This window comes from Haliotis rufescens, unplaced genomic scaffold, assembly GCF_023055435.1.
Source record: "Haliotis rufescens isolate VD_foot unplaced genomic scaffold, xgHalRufe1.0.p SCAF_7, whole genome shotgun sequence".
NCBI classification, from domain to species: Eukaryota; Metazoa; Mollusca; class Gastropoda; order Lepetellida; family Haliotidae; genus Haliotis; species Haliotis rufescens.
In genome coordinates, this window is record NW_025964361.1 from 13464704 (window position 1) to 13489796 (window position 25093).

Genomic DNA, 25093 nt, shown 5'->3' on the forward strand with positions numbered 1-25093 from the left:
AGGCGTGACAGTGGGGTGATAATGCACACGTTAATCAAACAGGTTTTATCACACTGGTAAGCGTATCCGGATGTCGCTGGGGACTATTACAGTCGAGGCTTTACCTTGATGTTGAAATAGGTCACATCGGGACGTGTATGTTGTAATATATTCATTGTCTTTTCATGCGGGCGTCGCCATACACTCCAGGCAACCGTGTACACAGGACTGGGGTATTTCTGAAACTGGTTGTACAGGTACATTGTGGTGGGATATTGTAACCTCTGTCTTCAGGGAAAGCGGTTGGCGACGAAAGGACGCCATTATGATCATATCTTGGTTCATTGGAGTATGTGTGCTGTTGTTTGGACCGCTGGTTTCAAGTAAGTTTTACATATTTTTGTCATAATATAATGTTTACATGTGAAACTGTAATTCAGAAACTGTACAATCAATTCAGGTGATTTGATTATTTAAATGATAATAAGACACACCGTATGTATCTTCAATTTGTGAATGTGTCTGGGAATGTATTGTATGCGATAGTCTCCGCTCTTCACTATCGGGTGTGTTGACACGGCCAGTAGGCTGTCTAAACAAGATGGCGGACTCCGCTATTGCTTAATGTTTACATCTAGACCTGTCCAGGTTCAGTCAACATAAACGCCTGAACAAAGTAAAATGACACGGCACACAGCAATTATCGCCTTACATCTGCCTGTGTATATATATATATGAGAATATCAAATTATCAAGTTGTTTACGGAAACTTCTGGGTGGGTTTGACTAGGCAACACTTTCTGGGAGAAGTCCCATTCGCTGTCTGGGCTGTGTGTAGAGGGGGCAAGGGCGCTAGCCTGAGCTGATGATGAGCCTAACCAGTCTGACTGTGCCAGGATCACCCAAACCCTCTTTGTTTTTTTAATCTGTGAATAATAATTATAATAATAATGATGATGATAATAATAATAATAATGATAATGATAATAATTGTAGCCATGTGCTGATGATGAGCCTAACAAGTTTGAATGTGCCAGTGTCACCCGGACCCTTCGCTGCCTTTGTCTTTTTTATAATGAATAACACTACTACTACTCCTGCTACTGCTGCTACTGCTACTGCTACTACATGTACTACTACTAATGATGATAATAAATGCCGAATCCGTGTGAATTGTATTCCTCCAAAGTCGTAAGAAAGCAAATAACACCTAATTAAAACCAGCCACTATATAAATAAAAAGAAATGAGTAATGTGATATACGTTTCTTACAAATGACATCGTGGTAAACCCAACCGTCAGTGCGTGCTCACTGGTGAGACAGGAATACGTTAAACAACAATCCCCGGTGGTGTAAGGTAATGTGTTTCTTTGCATACAATCTTCGTTCCGCTGGAAGTTACTCTGATGAAGATTATCATTGCAACAACACTGTTCGACCTCGTGATCAGAACATCGCCTATTTATAACTGTGTTTCAGGGATGATAATTTGTCTCAAACCAGTTGGGGGCACGGGTGGCCCAGTCGTCAAAGGCGCCGCGATTCGCTGTAAGATTTGCGTATCTTGGGCACGCCAGAAACCTATGATAGTGGGTTCGAATCCCGGTTCGCCCCAATTATGTTTCTAGGTTTGTAAGCACCATACCCGTGCTCGTGGGTTTCACCGAAGTGGTTAACGTCTGAGACCTGCATCACTTCGGGCTTTCCTCCCACATTAAGCTGACACGCCGTGATATAACTGGAATAATGTTAAAAGCGGCGTAAAACCAAACTCACTCACTCACTCAAACCAGTTACGCTAGTCACAACTAAATCTTGCAAACAATGACCTGAGTTGATAAAGATATATTACAGGATGGGCTCTAGATGTTGGACTGGTTGACGTGTGCACTTGTCGAGTTATAGATAGCGTAGTTAAGCAAACAACAATCCCAGGGTCGCGTACATGTTTAAAGGAGACGTCAACAGCGTTACCCATCCTGTTAGAGTCGGCGGCTTCCCGGCTGTTTGACAGACAGACAGATTTTTTATTACAGTCTCACTCCAATTCTTTACAACACTATTACATCATATAATACCTATATCGGCCACTTCGTACAGAGTAAAGAGAGATTATTCATAAAGGTATTTACATATTAAGCATATATAATGAAAACGGAACTGACTAGCAGATGTATAAAACCTTTTTCCTTTTTTGTAAACTGTCATCGCAGACACAGGACACATAATACTATCTGGCAAAATATAGGCTATTTTCTGTACATCACACTTGTTTGGGACTACGTCGCTCAAAATTATACACAGGACAATTTAAAATGTCATGGCATCCATCTTCAACTACATGTACGTCAAGACACCGAAAACACTTCCTGTCTTCTAACGGCATGTTACCATGCAATTTTGATAAGAGCGGTGCCTTATCTGAATTTAGCCAAAGTGCTTTCGTGGGCACGGGGCATAGGGCGTTTGACATACTCATCAACAGTATAGTCATGCTTTAAACAACAGTATACTCTAAGTTTGTAACATCCCGTGTGCGATGGATCAACGGGATGTGAAATTGCATTTTCCATTACGTTTTTGTGAAAAACCAAACGTTTAACAATAAAACATGATCTAAAACAATTGTCTGGGGGTATAAAATGTCCCACATCCAGATCTATTCATTTACAATGGGTGCGGAAGTCATTTATTAATTAAGAGTTTTCTTTATTCTGATTGCCCTGAGATTACTCCATAGAAATATTTTACGAGCGGTACGATCTTAGTTTAGATTGCAAAGACGTTAATATTGTCGAACCACACGTCCCCATTGGCGTACTACTGGTGGGGTCCATGGCAAGTCATTGCTTACAGCTTAGTTTGGGGCATACTTTTTCACACCCAGATAAAAACGCATTGCACGATTCTGTAAAGCATTAACGCACTGCATATCATTCATTCCCCAAATACAAGATCCGTATTCTAAAACTGACCACACATCGTGTCATGTAACGTTGTAAATGTACGGTTTTGCATTCCACCTAATATTTTATATTTAGAGATTAGTAAATCAAGCGCTCTGCTAGCTGAGCTATGAAAGCTAACAGCTGCTTTGCCATACGTGTATAGTGAAGATATTCTGTTAACAATACCCCCAAATACAAGTGACTGTCCAATATTTCTAAATTATGTTCACCACAAGTGAATGCGTAGTTCGTCTTCAAGACTGATTGCGGTCTAAAATGTATGTTCTTTGACTTATTACTTTTTACAAATATTGTGACAGTCAAACATAATGTTGAGACAAATGTATGACTGTTCGTTTCTTGGTATATGGCTTGCCTGTTACGAGATTATCGAATTGCCAAGAACGATTGTTCAGTTGACTCATGAACATGTCTTAAAGCTTCATTGTACTTGGAAACTGTGATATGCTAGTTGTTCTACTGTCCGTCGATGACAGGTGTTTTATTTTAATGTCAGTCTTATAAATGTTCTCGTCACGATATGGCTGAAATATTGCCGATGTGACGTAAAGCTTTCACTCACTCACTCACTCATTGTACTTGGCTGACATTTCAAACAACTTGTATCCGACATAATGCGTTGTATGTTTCCCTTTGGATACAGCAAATATCTTATCAGTATGATGTGAATTATGCCCCTAGAATCTCAGGAAAAGCAGATCCATTGCAACGGATATTTTTCATCACACACCAGAAAACATGCGAAATTTTTTCCACGCACAGCTAACTGTCGGCATGTACATATAGAGGGACGCAATTAGGAAGAAAACGTTGTCCCAGTTCTGTACAAAACTGCACATCTGATCTCCGTGTGCATGGTATTATATACAACTATCAACTTTACATGTGAAAGGGTGTTATTATGTTACCATACCGTTTTTCACTGCTTTCTTAAATAACACATACTTCATTATTTAAGGAACCAGTGTTACTTACTTGACGGTTCGTCAAGTAAGGAAGACTCAGTCCCTAATTACAAACCATCATTGTTCTTGAACTAGAGTGATGATAAAAATAATGAACACATTTGCATATATGTATATACGGTAAATGTGTCCTTACAGGGGCGTGTAACGTTACGCTCTATGCTCAAGGGGAACCGCTGAATTTCACATCTCCTAACTACCCAGGCAACTACATAAGGTATGTAAAGGGATATTCATCTTCATGTCATTTATCCCCACCCCCAACCCCCATAGAATGTGGTCGTGTTTATCCGAATTTAATGTATATTGATGTATCCTTATTGTCATTAGAATTGTTATTCTTGATACGTCAGAATTAAATGCAAACAAGATGATGTTACTTTAGTTCCCAACAAGCATTCTTTTTTTCTGCAGCAATGACAACTGTTATTGGGACATCTACCCTCAAACCAGAGGGAACAACGTTGTGCTCGACATGGTGTTCTCCGATATTGAAGGCTCACCCGGATCCACCTGTCGATATGACGCCCTTACCATATACGTAAAACATAATGGTAAAATAGTTAGTTTGTACATTGCAAACCTCATTTATCTTAAATAGATTCAGAAATAAATTATTATTCTTACATGTAGCTATATTCCAGAATAAAAGCCATTTAAAATCGTTTCATTATATGTGGATGGGCTAAAGATGCTCTGAAAACGTCAATCGCCTATTTGTTATTACATGTCATTGCAATAGTTTTCCTTCAATCGTTTTCTGCTTCTTTTTTGTTAATTTGTTTGTTACTCAGTCAAAGTACAACATTAACGCGTTCTTGTTTCATGATGTCTGTGGGACATTTAGGAAGGAAGCTCATTGATATTAACTAAATGTTGATTTTGACATTCCCCGTTTTGTAATTCTATTTAATCTATTTCCAAGAATGTTCCTGATACTAAAAAACATTAATGTTTGCAACAAGAAATTACTGATTACAGACAATTACATTTTTTCCACCCTAGGTGATCAAAGAATAGTCGAGTCAAAAAGAATTTGTGGACAAAGCAGATTACATGTTATTACCCGTGAAGACCAACATTTTCATGTAGTGTTCAAGACTGATGGCAGTGTAACCAGAGGCGGTTTCCTAATTAGATATTATGAAACAGACGGTGAGTAAAACCATGCCCTTGTTTGTAGCTCCAGTAACCATATGGTCATCATGTTTCATTCAGACAGTAATATCTCAGGAAGAGGCTTTCACTTGCAGTACTCATCTGGTAATGTTCCGAGCAAATATTTTTGATGTTTTACAAAAGTCAACATGTCGGTGTTTCATGGTAGTCAAATTCTAGTTTTTGTCTTCCTTTAAAAAATATGTTTTCGTTGATGACCCCAAAGACTCCTTCTGTGAGAGACTTTTTCCTTATTTAACAGAGTACGCACTACCGAATAACTTACAACTTACAGCTTGTAAGGCATCAAACCCCAGTGAGATTTTTTCTACGAACGACGTTAATCCCCTTAGTTGTAATCCCTGTAGCTGTTATCACAAATCATCAATTTGTCGTTTTGGTTAATTGTGAATTATTATGAACATGCTCGTAATTACATTTTGTTTTCCTTTATGCTAAATTGAAGGTCACTCTTGTGGAGTATCAGATCTCTCCGCCTCTTCTGCTGCATGGACGAACTTGACTTCCCCTGGCTATCCTTCAAACTATTCCAAGTAGGTACCTACACTCGTAACAAATGAGTAATAGTTAGTCAGTCAGTTAGTAGCGCTACTCAATTGACAACTAACACTGCAAGGGTGGCAAATAGCACCACACACCACGTGAAGGTAGCACTACACACGTTACTTCAACCTAGCACTACACACGTGACAGGAAAGTAGCACGTTACTTGTAAGCTAGGATAATATGCGTGTGTGTGTGTGTATGTGTCTGTCTGTCTGTCTGTCTGTCTGTATGTATGTATGTATGTATGTATGTATGTATGTATGTATGTATGTATGTACGTACGTACGTATGTATGTATGTATGTATTTGAAGATGGGTGGTGTATAAATTGTATGATATGTTTTGGTTTTACTTCTATCGAAAATTCTATAGAACAGATGCTGATGCTAACATTATTGACATTAACACTTGTCGCTTGGTCCTACATCAACAAGTATGTTAGTTTGAATCAGTAATTACCTCTAGATGATGTTACTGACCTGGGGCAGTAGGGTAGTGAGTTAATAAGGTCTTATGTCGCTTTCAGCAATAATCCAGCAAAATGACGTTCACTAGCAATGTTCAATTCCTGGCTTCGATTCCTTACACGAGTAGGAATGTGTGAAGCCTGATTTTGCTGGAATCTTCCAGCAGCGTAGAACCTACTTACTCAATCAATGTTACAGATTATACAATTGTAAAGGTAGCACTACACGTGTGACAGGTAAGTAGCGCCACACATGTACACGTGACTTAAACGTGGCACTGCACACGTGACAAGGAAGTAGAAATCCATACATGACTAAAGTAACATGTAACATGTATGCTAGGATAATGATAATTATAACTAAAAAGTGTTTGAATGACATGACATGACAAACACACCATAGGTAATTGTGGATGATTAGCATTATTGTATGAGAGAGTGAGTTGGGTTTACCGCTGCTTTGAACAATATGTTGTGTGTGTATGTGTTTGTGTGTTTGTATGTGTGTATATAAAGCTGATGTAGCAAGTTTTATTTGCAGCAACCTAGACTGCCGGTGGACAATTTCTGCACCCGTTGGATATGAAATTAAAGTCGAAGTTATGTATTCTATTGTTCAAAACTCGACAGCTTGTTCAAGCGACTACCTTCTCCTCAGTGACGGTAAGCACAGTGTACATATTCAAAACAATATTTTAAGTAACTGTGCTGTATTCGTGTTTAATAAATTCTGAACAATATCTGTATTATTAGTCCAAATTACACCATGAATCCGAAATAAATCAAGTTCAGTTACTTTACGCTTTCGTCACAAAACATACGGCATGAGCAAGCTAATGCTCCTCGTGTGGACAACTTAAGCGCCTCAGCTAGTTTTAGATACAATGATTCGTAATTATTAATGTAATAAGTACTCATGAGAGATGATTGGCACAGAATATATTTAGTCAAGGTTACGTTTGTATTGATTTCTGATCAATAACCAATAATATTAGCCTCAAGTTGATTCGATTACTAAGATGTATACATGTAAGTGTATGCGTCTATACCGATATCATGAGTGAATAAATATATATACTTATTAATTCCAGGATCCACGTCTTTCGCTTCTCAGTTGGGAAAATATTGTGGTCGTAGTTACATCACCAGGGAAGTCGTCAGCTCCAGAAACTACGTGACCATCACATTCCACACCGACGGCTCTGACACAGCACCAGGATTTAATCTGAAATACAAAGCTGGAACGTTCCTAACAACTACTACAGGTACAATTATTGTGTGTTGACGGCCGGCTATTTAATAATCGAGGTCATGGTGTAAAGGGATGGAAATCTTTTGGGTTGGGCGATGTAACTGTGCTTGGGGTTAGTCATATTGAATGGTGCTTTGGGCTGGTATTAATGGTAGAAATAGGTTATTTACTTCGTCACAGCATCAAGACACATTGGAATCACATGGGACACAGTTTAGTGTTATGTCTACAATGGATGTTTGCCTCAACAAAATATAATTTATATTTATATAAATACAAAGGATACAATCAGTGACAATAAATATTTTTTTCTCGTTTTTAAATTATGCACATGTCGTTATAAAATTTAAAAGTATTTTTTGCATGATGTTTGTTAACTAGTTATATATGTGAATTTGGACGAACAACAGGTTAATTTTCTTTTTCAACTATAATATGTTCCACCGCTTTATAACCTTAAACAAATTTAACAATTATTCTTTCACTCTTTCGTTTATATAGAGAGAGCAAATGAGCTTAATTGTGGAAGTTCATTGCTCAGCGCCTCTACGTCCACCTGGAGATATTTGTCGTCTCCTGGCTACCCCAACTACAACTACAACAAGTTAGTAACTATATATTTATCTTTGGTTGCTGCCCCTTATTGATTAATGGCAGGTTAATATATAATGACACCTTAAGGTGACCAATATATCAACTACTCTTTCCTACTACGAGATTTTCCCGATGTAATTTGCTGTGCAGGGTTGCGGATCTTAAAAACATCCCTGGGTCCTAAGATCTTGGTTTCAAATCCTCGATTCACCCTGCTTATTATCCTTGGCTTGTCTGCATCATGATCGCGCCAGTGGGTGTTACCTTGTGGTAAAAGTCTTCGATGCACATCATTTAATTTCTTATGAAGCCGCAGATCTATGTACAAAGGCTGGAAGGCCTATCAAAACACATGACCTTAACACATCACAACTGAACTTCACACATCGATGCTATTATGTAGTGTTTATGAGCAACTCACCGGAGGACGTTTAATTGGACTATACTCCACTGAGATCAAGCAGCATTTGGACATAACGCTCGATGACCGCCTTTAACTTACCTTCACTAGAGGCAAAGTCCTCACCGAAGATAAGGTGGTATTGGGTTGGCTGTGAAAGACTACTTATACAAATGGTTCTTCCTTTTTTAATAGCAGTGACTATATTGTTTGGTTTCGGATTGGAAAAGAGATGTGTAGTGTTGATGATGATATTTACCTTGGTGTTGTCTATTTGCCACCAGAACACTTCTAATGAAATGTATTTCGAATTAGAGAGTTCACTGATTGTTCAAAGTGTTTTTAATTTCCGAAAACTTTATTTTCATAGGTAATTTTAATGCCTGAAATACTAGCATATTTGACTACTTTATTTTGGATGAGCATATCGGGAATGAACTAAACTTAGACATTGATGAACTGTCTAATAAATTTAACCACGATACTGTCTTTAAACAACTTAAGTAAACAAAACAAAAAATTGTAACGACTGTCTAGGAAATGACCTACATTTTGGTCACTACACATGCAAAGATGTAAGTGTGGTTGGCTATGTTCGCAGTCACTATACAGTGTCTGATCAGTGGGGTACTCTTGTTACACTGCAGCCTAGTATCTCAGTGGCCTAGCACTCTAAAATTGGCATTCGTCAGGACTAGTACAGGCATCCGCACGCACATGTATGCACGTCGCTATATAAGTGTATAATCTTGACTGTATCCGGTCACTGCACAATAAGAGTTTCAGATACCATCGTGCAGACACCTTGGAATGGTGATGAATTATTGTTGAGACACTACCATGACATATTATGCACTGTTTGAATATTTCATCTTGGGACAAGGATGCTACATAAATTGAACCTTTTCCCTTGCAAATACCTCTTCCCTAGTCACTGATGACTTCGGATAATACAGATTTTGAATCATGTTCAGGTCTCTCTCGTTTTCGCTTGAAGACTGTTTTGCAGCTATTGAATAATTGGGAGCATCATCACGAGAAACACCAGCCATACTGTGGACAAGGGATGCGTTTAATTATCAGAAATAACAACGTTGCTACGGATGTAAGAGTAGTGACAAAGAGCATGCTTTCCAGATGTCCCATACTTACATGTATATTGTTGTCGAAGGTTTTCGTGTCTTGTTCTATGCACTTTTCGACTTGCCCTCATACAATGTTATATGTATATGCGTTTGATCTGATCTGTACGTTTAAAGATTACACTATATATTTCTTTGTAGCAACATGGACTGCAAGTGGACAATTTCTGCACCCGTTGAATATAAAATAAAAGTTGAAATTATAGTTCTTTCTGTGGAATCCGTGGCCGGGTGTGCAAACGACTATCTCCTCTTCAATGACGGTAAACAAAATATTCAATTTTATAAAAGTGCTAAAATAAATCATATTGCTCTTTTATGTTGAATTGGTTTGCAAATAATATGCTCAATTATTAGTATTATTTGCTTCAAGTTGACTTCAATACTAGTATGTCTTTAAATCGACGACATGAGTAAATCAATGTATTTATTCAAGGTTCCTCTTCTGACGCTACTCAGTTGGGAAAATACTGTGATGGTACCAGGAATGTAGTCAGCTCCAGTAACACCATTACCATCACCTTCCACACTGACCGCTCTATCTCAGGCAGAGGATTTTCTTTGAAATACATGGCGCGGACGTCAGGTACTTATCTATATTGTTGTTTTAATGCTTCCTCTTTAACATTAAACTAACGCTACATAAAACACAAATTTACTCTCTTCTTTGAAAGTGACTAAAAGGGTTCCAAACACGCTTAAATATAATTTGGTTCTGGCCAAGGTTTGCAAAAAAGGCTGGATATGTTGAATGTCCTGAGCAAATATGTGTGAAAAAGGAAATTGATTTTCTCCCTTTAACAAAATGATATATCTTGAAGCAATTTCTGTTTCTGATAAAATCGCAGTATATTTCTTGTTTTACGCTTTAGTTTTGTGTAGCCTAAACTGGAAACAAGCAAAGTAAAATAACACAGTGAACCTACTATGTGTAGCTGTATTCATGACTACAACATGTATGTGGTTGAGGTGTGTTTGTGGTTGGGACTGTTTTGGATTTGGCCATATTAAATGGTGCGTTGGGCTAGAATGGATGGTGGAGATAGATTATTTACTTGGTCACTGCTTTGAACAAGACACGCTGAGAAAATCACACTGTTTAGCCTTACGTCTACAATGATTGCTGTGAAACAACAAAAAGTCACATTGTGATAATTTAGTGACATTAGTAAACCATTTCACGTTTCTAAATTATGCACATGTCGTGGGCCCTCTGAATTTATCGATCTTGAATAAAAATTAAAAGTATCATGCATGATCTTTACTAACTAGTTGTATATGTGAATTTAGATGAACAACAGGTAAATTTCATTTTCCATTATAATATGTTCTTTCGCTTATAACCTTGAAAGGATTTAACAATAATCCTTGCACTGTTGCTGCTTTATCCTTTATATAGGTGCGAATGGGCTTAATTGTGGAAGTTCATTGCTCAGCGCCTCTACGTCCACCTGGAGATATTTGTCGTCTCCTGGCTACCCCAACTACAACTACAACAAGTTCGTACATATATACCTATTTGGTTGCTGCCCCTTATTGATTAATAGCAGGTTAATAAAATGACACCTTCTGGCCATAAGGTGACCAATACATACAACTTCTTTTTCTACCACGAGTTTTTGTCGTTGCAATTTGCTGTGCAGATTTCCGGATCTTAAAAGCATGCCTAGATCCTATGATCGTGGTTTCAAATCCTACATTCTCCCTGACTATTATCCTTGACTTGTGTTCATCATGATCGCGCCCGTGGGTGTTACCTTGTGGTAAAAGTCTTCGATGCACATCATTTAAATCTTTCGCCTCGCATTTGAGGAAGCCGTAGATCTATATACAAAGGCTGGAAGGCCTAACAAAACACATGACTATAACACATCACAACTGAACTGCACACATCGATGCTATCATGTAGTGTTTATGAGCAACTCACCGAAGGACGTTAAATTGGACTATACTCCATTGAGATTAAGCCGCGCTTGGACATAACGCTCGATGGCCACCTTTAACTTACCTTCACTAGAGGCAAAGTCCTCACCGAAGGTAAGTTGGTATTGGGTTGGCTGTGAAAGACTACTTATACAAATGGTTCTTCCTTTTTTAATAGCAGTGACTATATTGTTTGGTTTCGGATTGGAAAAGAGATGTGTAGTGTTGATGATGATATTTACCTTGGTGTTGTCTATTTGCCACCAGAACACTTCTAATGAAATGTATTTCGAATTAGAGAGTTCACTGATTTTTCAAAGTGTTTTTAATTTCCGAAAGCTTTATTTTTATAGGTAATTTTAATGCCCGAAATACCAGCATATTTGATTACTGTATTTTGGATGAGCATATCGGGAATGAAGTAAACTTAGACATTGATGAACTGTCTAATAAATTTAACCCAGATACTGTCCTTAAACAACTTAAGTAAACAAAAAAAAAATTGTAACGACTGTCAAGGAATTGACCTACATTTTGGTCACTACACATGCAAAGATGTAAGCGTAGTTGGCTATGTTCGCAGTCAGTATACTGTGTCTGATCAGTGGGGTATTCTTGTTACACTGCAGCCTAGTATCTCAGTGGCCTAGCACTCTAAAATTGGCATTCGTCAGGACTAGTACAGGCATCCGTACGCACATGTATGCACGTCGCTATATAAGTGTATAATCTTGACTGTATCCTGTCACTGTACAATTAGAGTTTCCCTTGCAAAATACCTCTTCCCTAGTCACTGATGACTTCGGATAATACAGATTTTGAATCATATTCAGGTCTCTTTCGTTTTCGCTTGAAGACTGTTTTGCAGCTATTGAATAATTGGGAGCATCATCACGATAAACACCAGCCATACTGTGGACAAGGGATGCGTTTAATTATCAGAAATAACAACGTTGCTACGGATGTAAGAGTAGTGACAAAGAGCATGCTTTCCAGATGTCCCATACTTACATGTATATTGTTGTCGAAGGTTTTCGTGTCTTGTTCTATGCACTTTTTGACTTGCCCTCATACAATGTTATATGTATATGCGTTTGATCTGATCTGTACGTTTAAAGATTACACTATATATTTCTTTGTAGCAACATGGACTGCAAGTGGACAATTTCTGCACCCGTTGAATATAAAATAAAAGTTGAAATTATAGTTCTTTCTGTGGAATCCGTGGCCGGGTGTGCAAACGACTATCTCCTCTTCAATGACGGTAAACAAAATATTCAATTTTATAAAAGTGCTAAAATAAATCATATTGCTCTTTTATGTTGAATTGGTTTGCAAATAATATGCTCAATTATTAGTATTATTTGCTTCAAGTTGACTTCAATACTAGTATGTCTTTAAATCGACGACATGAGTAAATCAATGTATTTATTCAAGGTTCCTCTTCTGACGCTACTCAGTTGGGAAAATACTGTGATGGTACCAGGAATGTAGTCAGCTCCAGTAACACCATTACCATCACCTTCCACACTGACCGCTCTATCTCAGGCAGAGGATTTTCTTTGAAATACATGGCGCGGACGTCAGGTACTTATCTATATTGTTGTTTTAATGCTTCCTCTTTAACATTAAACTAACGCTACATAAAACACAAATTTACTCTCTTCTCTGAAAGTGACTAAAAGGGTTCCAAACACGCTTAAATATAATTTGGTTCTGGCCAAGGTTTGTAAAAAATGCTGGATATGTTGGATGTCCTGAGCAAATATGTGTGAAAAAGGAAATTGATTTTCTCCCTTTAACAAAATGATATATCTTGAAGCAATTTCTGTTTCTGATAAAATCGCAGTATATTTCTTGTTTTACGCTTTAGTTTTGTGTAGCCTAAACTGGAAACAAGCAAAGTATAATAACACAGTGAACCTACTATGTGTAGCTGTATTCATGACTACAACATGTATGTGGTTGAGGTGTGTTTGTGGTTGGGACTGTTTTGGATTTGGCCATATTAAATGGTGCGTTGGGCTAGAATGGATGGTGGAGATAGATTATTTACTTGGTCACTGCTTTGAACAAGACACGCTGAGAAAATCACACTGTTTAGCCTTACGTCTACAATGATTGCTGTGAAACAACAAAAAGTCACAAATTGATAATTTAGTGACATTAGTAAACCATTTCACGTTTCTAAATTATGCACATGTCGTGGGCCCTCTGAATTTATCGATCTTGAATAAAAATTAAAAGTATCATGCATGATCTTTACTAACTAGTTGTATATGTGAATTTAGATGAACAACAGGTAAATTTCATTTTCCATTATAATATGTTCTTTCGCTTATAACCTTGAAAGGATTTAACAATAATCCTTGCACTGTTGCTGCTTTATCCTTTATATAGGTGCGAATGGGCTTAATTGTGGAAGTTCATTGCTCAGCGCCTCTACGTCCACCTGGAGATATTTGTCGTCTCCTGGCTACCCCAACTACAACTACAACAAGTTCGTACATATATACCTATTTGGTTGCTGCCCCTTATTGATTAATAGCAGGTTAATAAAATGACACCTTCTGGCCATAAGGTGACCAATACATACAACTTCTTTTTCTACCACGAGTTTTTGTCGTTGCAACTTGCTGTGCAGATTTCCGGATCTTAAAAGCATGCCTAGATCCTATGATCAAGGTTTCAAATCCTACATTCTCCCTGACTATTATCCTTGACTTGTGTTCATCATGATCGCGCCCGTGGGTGTTACCTTGTGGTAAAAGTCTTCGATGCACATCATTTAAATCTTTCGCCTCGCATTTGAGGAAGCCGTAGATCTATATACAAAGGCTGGAAGGCCTAACAAAACACATGACTATAACACATCACAACTGAACTGCACACATCGATGCTATCATGTAGTGTTTATGAGGAACTCACCGAAGGACGTTAAATTGGACTATAATCCATTGAGATTAAGCAGCGCTTGGACATAACGCTCGATGGCCACCTTTAACTTACCTTCACTAGAGGCAAAGTCCTCACCGAAGGTAAGTTGGTATTGGGTTGGCTGTGAAAGACTACTTATACAAATGGTTCTTCCTTTTTTAATAGCAGTGACTATATTGTTTGGTTTCGGATTGGAAAAGAGATGTGTAGTGTTGATGATGATATTTACCTTGGTGTTGTCTATTTGCCACCAGAACACTTCTAATGAAATGTATTTCGAATTAGAGAGTTCACTGATTGTTCAAAGTGTTTTTAATTTCCGAAAGCTTTATTTTTATAGGTAATTTTTAATGCCCGAAATACTAGCATATTTGATTACTGTATTTTGGATGAGCATATCGGGAATGAAGTAAACTTAGACATTGATGAACTGTCTAATAAATTTAACCCAGATACTGTCCTAAAACAACTTAAGTAAACAAAAAAATAATTGTAACGACTGTCAAGGAATTGACCTACATTTTGGTCACTACACATGCAAAGATGTAAGCGTAGTTGGCTATGTTCGCAGTCAGTATACTGTGTCTGATCAGTGGAGTATTCTTGTTACACTGCAGCCTAGTATCTCAGTGGCCTAGCACTCTAAAATTGGCATTCGTCAGGACTAGTACAGGCATCCGCACGCACATGTATGCACGTCGCTATATAAGTGTATAATCTTGACTGTATCCTGTCACTGTACAATTAGAGTTTCCCTTGCAAATACCTCTTCCCTAGTCACTGATGACTTCGGATAATACAGATTTTGAATCATGTTCAGGTCTCTCTCGTTTTCGCTTGAAGACTGTTTTGCAGCTATTGAATAATTGGGAGCATCATCACGAGAAACACCAGCCATACTGTGGACAAGGGATGGATTTAATTATCAGAAATAACAACGTTGCAACGGACGGAAGAGTGGTGATAAAGAGCATGCTTTCCAGATGTCCCATACTTACATGTATATTGCTGTCGAAGGTTTTCGTGTCTTGTTCTATGCACTTTTCGACTTGACCTAATACAATATTATATGTATATGCGTTTGATCTGATCTGTACGTTTAAAGATTACACTATATATTTCTTTGTAGCAACATGGACTGCAAGTGGACAATTTCTGCACCCGTTGAATATAAAATAAAAGTTGAAATTATAGTTCTTTCTGTGGAATCCGTGGCCGGGTGTGCAAACGACTATCTCCTCTTCAATGACGGTAAACACAATATTCAATTTTATAAAAGTGCTAAGATATAATCATATTGCTCTTTTATGTTGAATTGGTTTGCAAATAATATGCTCAGTAATGAGTATTATTTGCCTCAAGTTGACTTCAATACTAGTTTGTCTTTAAATCAACGACATGAGTAAATAAATATATTTATTCAAGGCTCCTCGTCTGACGCTACTCAGTTGGGAAAATACTGTGATGGTACCAGGAATGTAGTCAGCTCCAGTAACACCATTACCATCACCTTCCACACTGACCGCTCTATCTCAGGCAGAGGATTTTCTTTGAAATACATGGCGCGGACGTCAGGTACTTATCTATATTGTTGTTTTAATGCTTCCTCTTTAACATTAAACTAACGCTACATAAAACACAAATTTACTCTCTTCTTTGAAAGTGACTAAAAGGGTTCCAAACACGCTTAAATATAATTTGGTTCTGGCCAAGGTTTGCAAAAAATGCTGGATATGTTGGATGTCCTGAGCAAATATGTGTGAAAAAGGAAATTGATTTTCTCCCTTTAACAAAATGATATATCTTGAAGCAATTTCTGTTTCTGATAAAATCGCAGTATATTTCTTGTTTTACACTTTAGTTTTGTGTAGCCTAAACTGGAAACAAGCAAAGTATAATAACACAGTGAACCTACTATGTGTAGCTGTATTCATGACTACAACATGTATGGGGTTGAGGTGTGTTTGTGGTTGGGACTGTTTTGGATTTGGCCATATTAAATGGTGCGTTGGGCTGGAATGGATGGTGGAGATAGATTATTTACTTGGTCACTGCTTTGAACAAGACACGCTGAGAAAATCACACTGTTTAGCCTTACGTCTACAATGATTGCTGTGAAACAACAAAAAGTCACAAATTGATAATTTAGTGACATTAGTAAACCATTTCACGTTTCTAAATTATGCACATGTCGTGGGCCCTCTGAATTTATCGATCTTGAATAAAAATTAAAAGTATCATGCATGATCTTTACTAACTAGTTGTATATGTGAATTTAGATGAACAACAGGTAAATTTCATTTTCCATTATAATATGTTCTTTCGCTTATAACCTTGAAAGGATTTAACAATAATCCTTGCACTGTTGCTGCTTTATCCTTTATATAGGTGCAAATGGGCTTAATTGTGGAAGTTCATTGCTCAGCGCCTCTACGTCCACCTGGAGATATTTGTCGTCTCCTGGCTACCCCAACTACAACTACAACAAGTTCGTACATATATACCTCTTTGGTTGCTGCCCCTTATTGATTAATAGCAGGGTAATGTAATGACACCTTCTGGCCATAAGGTGACCAATACATACAACTTCTTTTTCTACCACGAGTTTTTGTCGTTGCAATTTGCTGTGCAGATTTCCGGATCTTAAAATGCATGCCTAAATCCTATGATCGTGGTTTCAAATCCTACATTCTCCCTGACTATTATCCTTGACTTGTGTTCATCTTGATCGCGCCCGTGGGTGTTACCTTGTGGTAAAAGTCTTCGATGCACATCATTTAAATCTTTCGCCTCGCATTTGAGGAAGCCGTAGATCTATATACAAAGGCTGGAAGGCCTAACAAAACACATGACTATAACACATCACAACTGAACTGCACACATCGATGCTATCATGTAATGTTTATGAACATCACCGAAGGACGCTAAAACAGGACAATACTCTGTTGAGATTAAGCAGCGCTTGGACATAACGCTCGATGGCTACCTTTAAGCTGATACAGCGTGACTCACTCCAACCACATGTGTGGCTAAGTACACATAATTATAGGTCATGCTGGCAGTAAAGTGGTAATCGAATGTAGACTTGTCTATATATTCAAATTTCATGTTCATGGTGAAAAGAGGTGTAAATCGAATAGCATGTCCTATGATCGTATGTCATTGATTCACCGTTGTCAGGGAGCTGAGTTCCCGCAAATAGTTTGGTAATAAAAGTAAATATCGAAATGTTAGACAAAAGATTGGATAATATTATTAACCCATCGCAATCATCGTTAATGTTATGGTTGATTTTAAGATATCAGATCATTTTCCGATTTATACTGCGATAAGTAGAAAATGTATCACAATATAATTTTTGAATTTATCTAAATGATCATGAGTGAGTGAGTGAGTGAGTGAGTGAGTGAGTGAGTTAATGCTTTACGTCACATCAGCAATATTTCAGCCATATCGTGACGAAAAATGTTTATACATACAGTTTTAACTTAATTAAAACCTGTCATCGATGGACAGTAAAATTACTAGAATATCACAGTTTATTATTTAAAACTAGCATACAACTATAAAAAAGATAGCACTATAAATTACGGTACAATATAAAAAAGGCTATAGTTCGCCAGCAGCTGAAGGTAGATCACCATGCTAGGGTCCATGGGGACTTACAGTACTTTTGCTACCTGCATGGACCCCAGCCAGATTAAATGATCATGAGACATTTCTAAATAAACGGCAGTGTTATGGCTGCTGTTTATAAGATAACGATGATAATACTTTTCTATATGTTAAATTATTATTTCTTCTGCTTTATGATGATGATATTGTTCTTTTCAAAGAAAGACCATAGATTTCCCGGAAGAAACCTGTAGATGGAAAAAACTCACTAGAGGAGATAGACCTGTAGTAGCTGATGAATATCATTAGTTATTTAAATGTGAATTCTTTGTTCTCTATACTTATCTTTACATACCACAATATTATCAGAAGCTCCGAAATACATTTAAAGTGGCAAGACTTTTTTCCAACAATAGCACCAACGCTTGCGGAATGTATGTAAATTTAACTCTTTACTAAGGAATGTGTTCTAAAGCAACATTGAATATGCAACCGTATACTAGCTATGATGACTAAACAAATAACACTCTGACAAGACACATAGGCATAGACCGCTGATTAAACCGGCTTTGATAAAAAAACAAACATGGGGGTTAATTAATTCTTCACTTTCAAATGAGTGAGTAACCTAGGCTTGAAATGGGCTCTGTGGACCCTATTCCTAAGATACATGTATGTCTCTTAGACACTAAATTATAGACAAATACGCTCAAATAAAAAATATTAAGTATTATAGACAAAGGTCCCTTGGACTAAAAAGGAAATACTTGTCTTCAAGAATATACAAGCACCTGGCCTTCAGAACTTCTTGACTTCCAACTACAAATAGGTGCTTAGCCAAAGCTAATTAACCCTGAGGAAATTAATTTTCTTGCTTGCCTCAATTCTGTCATCAAAAAACATTATTGGCATTCCTGATTATAGTTTTAGGAGACACGTAGTGCATCCCAGAAAATAGACGCCTTTGCCTGTTGATGGTTGAGCGTGGAGGGTGTTTCACACTGCATAGACACATGTGTCGATTCAGGATCCAGTGCATCCATGATCATCACCTGAATTATTGTTGAGACTCTACATGACATATTGAACACCGTTTGAACATTTCATATCGGGACAGAGATTCTGCAAAGTTTGAACCTCTACACTAGCAATCTACCTCTTCCGTAGTCAGTGATGTCATCGGATAACCTTGACTTTAAATCATGTTTACGCCTCTCTCGTTTTCGCTTGAAGAATTTTGCAGCTGTTGAATAATTGGGAGCATCATCACGATAAAAGCATGTAATTCTTTACCTTCCCTGGGGAGAAACGTTATGCTGGTTTTATGTTTTACTCTGGTCATATTCATGGTTTCAAGATGTCAGGATAACATATAACTATCAATATTATATGTTCAATGCTTTTGACTCCGATCCGTGCTTTCTTTTAAAGAGTACACTACATCATTCTTTGTAGCAATATGGACTGCAAGTGGACAATTTCGGCACCTGCTGGATATAAAATAAAAGTCGAAATTATAGTTCTCTCTGTGGAATATGAAACCACCTGTGCAAGAGACTATCTCCTCTTCAGTGACGGTAAGCACAATGTTCAATTCTATAAGGTTCTATTGCTCTTTTGTGTTGAATTAGTTTGCCAAAAATATGCTCAATAATTAATTGACCTCAACTTGACTTCAGTACTAGTATGTTAAGGGGTATGCCTCGACGACATAAGTGATTCTATATATTTATTCAAGGCTCCTCGTCTTACGGCACTAAGTTGGGTAAATACTGTGATGGCACCAGGGACGTGGTCAGCTCCAGTAACGCCATGACTGTCACCTTCCACACTGACAACTCTGTGACAAAAAGAGGATTTTCTTTTAAATACATGGCGCGGACGTCAGGTACTTTCTCTCTCTGATTAAAATGACGATTGTCTTGTTCCACTGTTTTACCGCATGAACTATCTATATGTCCCAACATTAAAACTGCCACATCATTTATAATAATAACTGCACCCACGAATGTGGTACAACAAGGCCCGTTGTTGCCCTGTTGAAATACCAGATAAAGTTAATGAATGTTTTTCAACATGGAATTATTGAAAATAACAAACTCTAATTATTTTTCTTGTCATTTCACCACATTTCACCACGTCGATAAGAGGGTATTTCATATTTGTTAGACGTAAGCAGTAATACTTGATATTTAACTGTTATGGAAGGTCATCACCGCACTCCTTCTATGTTGTGCCTCTCAATGTGAACAGCCCCGTTTCTCCTAGGACATCCTCATCATCACACAATCAAGTCTCCACTAATGAATCCATCCAATGCTGTGTAACTATTCAATGTTTCAGGTTGTGGCACAGAGGAAGAGATAAACGGATATGAAACGAAATATATTGAATCACCGAATTATCCTCTTGACTATCCCGAGTGAGTATGCACTAAACGTTTTACGATTATCACGGCCACAAAGAGGGACGTCAAACTGCATTCCCAGTGCGTTGGGCCAACTACGAATTGATCTAAGCACCGTGTTTATCATTTACTACAATTGTAAAAATGACATACGAATCTGTAGTCTACATGGACATGAATCCAAACGTCACTGACCAATAGAATCCAAGTACATTGTAGTAAAGCAACATAATGCAAAGTCTTTTGTATAGTTTGAACAGTTTACCAGACATATTTCTCACACAAACTCAGTACTACCGAATAGTTCCGTTCTTTGGTTCAAGTAAGGCAAGTTTCATTGCAACTGATGAAGATACAACAAAGGTAGACCCATGTCTGTACCTTACCCGTGAAGATCCTGGGGAGAATAAGTGTTCAGCAACCCATGTTTGTCGTAAGAGGCGACTATGCTTGTCGTAACAGACGACTAACGGGATCGGGTGGTCAGGCTAGCTGACTTGGTTGTTGCATGTCATCGTAACCCAATTGCGTGGATTGATGCTCATGATGTTAATCACTGGATTGTCTGGTCGAGACACGATGATTATTTTCAGACCGCCGCCATATAGCTGGAATATTGCTGAGTGCAGCGTTAAACAACAAACAAACAAACAAACAAACATGCTTGCACCACATGTACATGAAATGAATGTGAAATGAACTGTCCATATGTCCCAACACTCACAAAACACATTGATATGACTCGTTTCATGACTAAAGATGGACACTCATGATTATTCGACGCTGATTTTGTTATTGCGTATGTATATAGGTATTTAGTGTTCGACGACATGCTATTAACCGCACCATGAAAGCAGGATAACGCCATAAAATACTGACATACTATTCGTAATATAAATAAAACAAACCAATTTAGGTTCTTGTAAACAGCAAAACTTTGGAGAAACAATTAAACTTGACCCGACTTTTCATGCATTTCTATTGCATTTTGAACATATGTGTATTGACTTAGGACATACTATTATACATAAAAACATCTCACCTCAACCCTATGATAATCATTTTGGCCATTCATAATATTGTATTCAGCAGTGTAACACCAGGTATAGCATTAATCATATCTTCCTTTGGTAGAAGTCGTTCTTGAACCTATGTTTACGACAATTTAACATATGTTCAACAAACAAAACGTAAAAAAGAAAACAATTAATAGGTTTTGGCACCGAAATTTAAATGAGATTGTGGCAGTACTTACCAAAGTGAATACAAACACCTGGAACAAGAGTATAATATTTTATCATTGACTGTAGTAATCTATAAGAAAGTCAACAGAAGCACCAGAAACTTCTATGTAGATTGTATCGCAGTTAACGTAATCATGTGGCGAATTTGCAAAACTGTTGCGTTGCGACCTGAACAACACTCAGATCATGTTGTAATTCGGTTTGTTGTGGTACATTTTACAATGATAATGTATCGGTCTAATTTCAGCAATGCGGACTGTTCATGGACAATCAGCACTGATGTTGAAGGATATGTAATCCATGTGAAAGTGGAGTTTTTCTACCTTGAGCATGACAGCACGTGTTCCTATGATTATGTGCAGCTCTATGACGGTAATGTCTTACTCAAAGACAGAGTTTTCCTAGAATTGATTAAGAGAGACAGTGTGTTATTCACACGAATGTATCAGGGTCCTCAGTGTAACTGTATTTGTAAAGACAGGTGTCGTTTTATCATTGCAATAAAACCCTTTTAATCCAAGTTATACCTGGTCGTTTGAGCTGCATCCTTTTCGGCAAAGTAGGAAAATTCAACAACCTGAGTCACTTCGGGTCTTTACTCCTACTCTACACTAAAAAATAAAAATAAAATAGTCACGTGTAATAAATAAATATCATTCCCAAGTATATGTTAAAAGTATTGCCTGTCTTAACGCACTTTAACCTCTTTGTCTTTAACGTTAACTGATGTGATTTGTTGTAAGCTATAATATTCTCACAATATCACACACATGTTCTATCCTTGTCATAGTCAGGGGAACATATGAACACTCGCTTGGTCGATGGTGTGGATCGGATGGACCAGATACACAGAGTACAGGGTTGAGTATGAAGGTTCGATTCCTCTCCGATGCTTCGAGCACCTTCACAGGATTCAAGTTGGCCTTCACTGCCGGCGAACCAACATCTTCCTGTAAGTTTTTAAGCTGTATTCATTCATTTCAAAATAGATCGAATCTGTTAATATAAGACGAATGAGATTCCTCAATCAGCACCCCTACTATAACGTTTATGTCACGTCTCAGTCATTGTACATTTCCATTGTATTCGTGTTGATTTACACCTGCAGCGTATTGGGGTTAAACATTATACATACGATGTGTTTAGATGACTACAGAATATCTTGAGGGTATGGGTGGCCAGGATGACTAAACAGTCGCCCTGTTTATGTCTACTAAATATAAACCTGTGTCCATTCGTTTCACATCAAGATGCCACACCTGTACATGACTGACATAGTTACACAGCGGCCTTAATCTAAACAGTTATACACTGCTTCATCGTTTGTGAATATTGTGTCACGGGTTGTAGCGGTTATAATAGTCGACTCATTGTAATTGTCATTTGACCAATGTTAATACACTGAGAAGTTGAACTATTGGCATTTGACATAATATCACGCTGGTATTGATGGCGCGATAAGTGTAATACAATGGCATAAAATGTGTACGTTGTTACCTTCTGTGCAAACGTTTCCCCAGCTGTACAAGAAAATATGAGAACGTCTTGATCGCCACTTAACTTTAACTTCTCAAGCAATCTACATAACTAGGAAACATCAGATAGGTAGGTTTGACATCATGTCGGAAGGTATAGATGCGTGGCCAGCTGAACCAGAACGCGATAGGGTTATGGAACAACAATACTTGTGCAAATATGAATTATTCTGAAACTTTCAAGAATCTATTTCAAAACCATATTTACTTGGCACTCTACCAGAGGGCTTATTAGGTCATGTTACATGCATGTATGTGACAGTAGTACTAATTAATCATTTTAAAAAAGACCTTGAACGTGAATATTATTTTTCTTCAGCTTCTGTGTCAAGGAACATCGGAGTAATAACATTCAGTGTAAGTGACTCGTCTTTGTTTCACCATTCTGTTTCGTCTTTTACTTTGTACAGCGTCTTTTTCACCGAACTTTGGAGGGGTCATTGGAGGGGTATTCGGCGGCATTGTGGGCGTGGCTATATTAACGTGTTGCTGCTGTGGAATTTGCTCTAGGAAAAAATCCACGACAAACGACCAGTCACAAAGGAACAGATCTCGTGAAGACAACGTGAACAACGTCTTCTCCATCCCCCTGCCCATCTACCCACCAACTACGGCTACTACTCTGCCGGCTATGTTTACTCCACCCCCAGCTTACAGTGAAGTCGTGAAGGATGACCCCCCACCCTACTGTCAGGCAGTTCCACTATCAGACATACAGCCCGTTGTGACGTCATCCCCTAACGACGCATATGAAGGGATAGATAACCCAGCAGGCCCGAGTTGAGTGACAGTTTCACATGATGTGGACACATACATGAATACACACAGATTAACATGTTTTTTAATGAAATCCCCAAACTCCATCGACAGCAAACAACAGCAAACACCGTCAAAAATTGTTCCAAAGAGGTATATTTGATATTTTCTAAGAATATCTACCACCATAAGAAAATGCAGTTATCTGTATTCTTACAATATCTGGTTCGCGATCTATTTGGGTCATGTGTGATGTTGATTGTTGAACTGTGCATAACCAAGGAACAGAAGTCACGTTTTACAAGTGAAAGAACGTTCACCAACTGATCAGTAGTCAATAAAGACTATCACAATCATGCCACAAGCATATCAATTGTGAATGGATGATAATACAATGACCACGATGAGAAACTTTTGAAATTCCTCTTGATTGTGGTAGCATATACTTATAATTGTTTTTGTTATTTGTTATAAAACTATTTTGAATATCAAATGATGCTTGGTGTTGGAGTTATGTTTATGTTTATTAGAACATGAAAGCTTGTTACAAATCATATACATATTTTACATATGCACATGTAGTGCACGTACATGTGCGCGTGCGCGTGCGTGTGCGCGTTCCTGTGTCTGTCACGGGTGTCTTGATATTGTATTGAGCATGTGAGTACAACGCGGCCTACTATTGAAAGCCCCACCTTCGGCTCTCCGGGCGGACGATCTAACTGTAGACCACTCAAATTACAGAAAAAGACTTGGTTCTTTTACGACAGAGACCGAAACGTTTTGAAACTGATGGGTGGTGTACATCCGAATTTTATCTTGAACGTTCTAGATTTAAACGAGAGTGAGTGGCATGGGGTTGAACACAGATTCCTGCAATATTTTCGTTCCTCGTGTTCCACGATTAATGTGGTGCTCAACCACCCAATAGCATTACCAAGGTGAAACCTGCAGTCGAACCCACAATGAGCTGATACGGACAGCCAAGGGATGGAAAGGAGAACTGACATTATCGGCGCCACGGTCCATCTGACCATACATGCCCTGACAAAACCATAACGATGTGGACATTAATATATTCGACCACCTACCGAGACGTCTATCATCCCTGACATAATTAAATCAACGTTTCACCAAACAGTGGTAATACGAGTAACCTTCTATATTTTCCCATGAATTTGGA

The 25093-nt window shown here is 38.0% G+C and overlaps 1 protein-coding gene across 1 annotated transcript; it reads left to right on the forward strand.

The window, feature by feature from the left end:
* Window positions 1-24407, forward strand: LOC124141870 (cubilin-like). Its single transcript, XM_046510041.2, has 23 exons — window positions 1-362; window positions 4053-4131; window positions 4329-4468; window positions 4920-5069; window positions 5539-5626; window positions 6647-6768; window positions 7197-7370; window positions 7859-7961; window positions 9635-9756; window positions 9930-10079; window positions 10893-10992; window positions 12559-12680; window positions 12854-13003; window positions 13817-13916; window positions 15483-15604; window positions 15779-15928; window positions 16742-16841; window positions 19424-19545; window positions 19707-19856; window positions 20312-20390; window positions 21867-21991; window positions 22410-22571; window positions 23565-24407. The coding sequence occupies exons 1-23, from the start codon at window positions 305-307 to the stop codon at window positions 23936-23938; spliced, it is 3042 nt and encodes a 1013-aa protein (XP_046365997.1). The 5' UTR covers window positions 1-304; the 3' UTR covers window positions 23939-24407.
* Window positions 24408-25093: the final 686 nt, after the last annotated feature.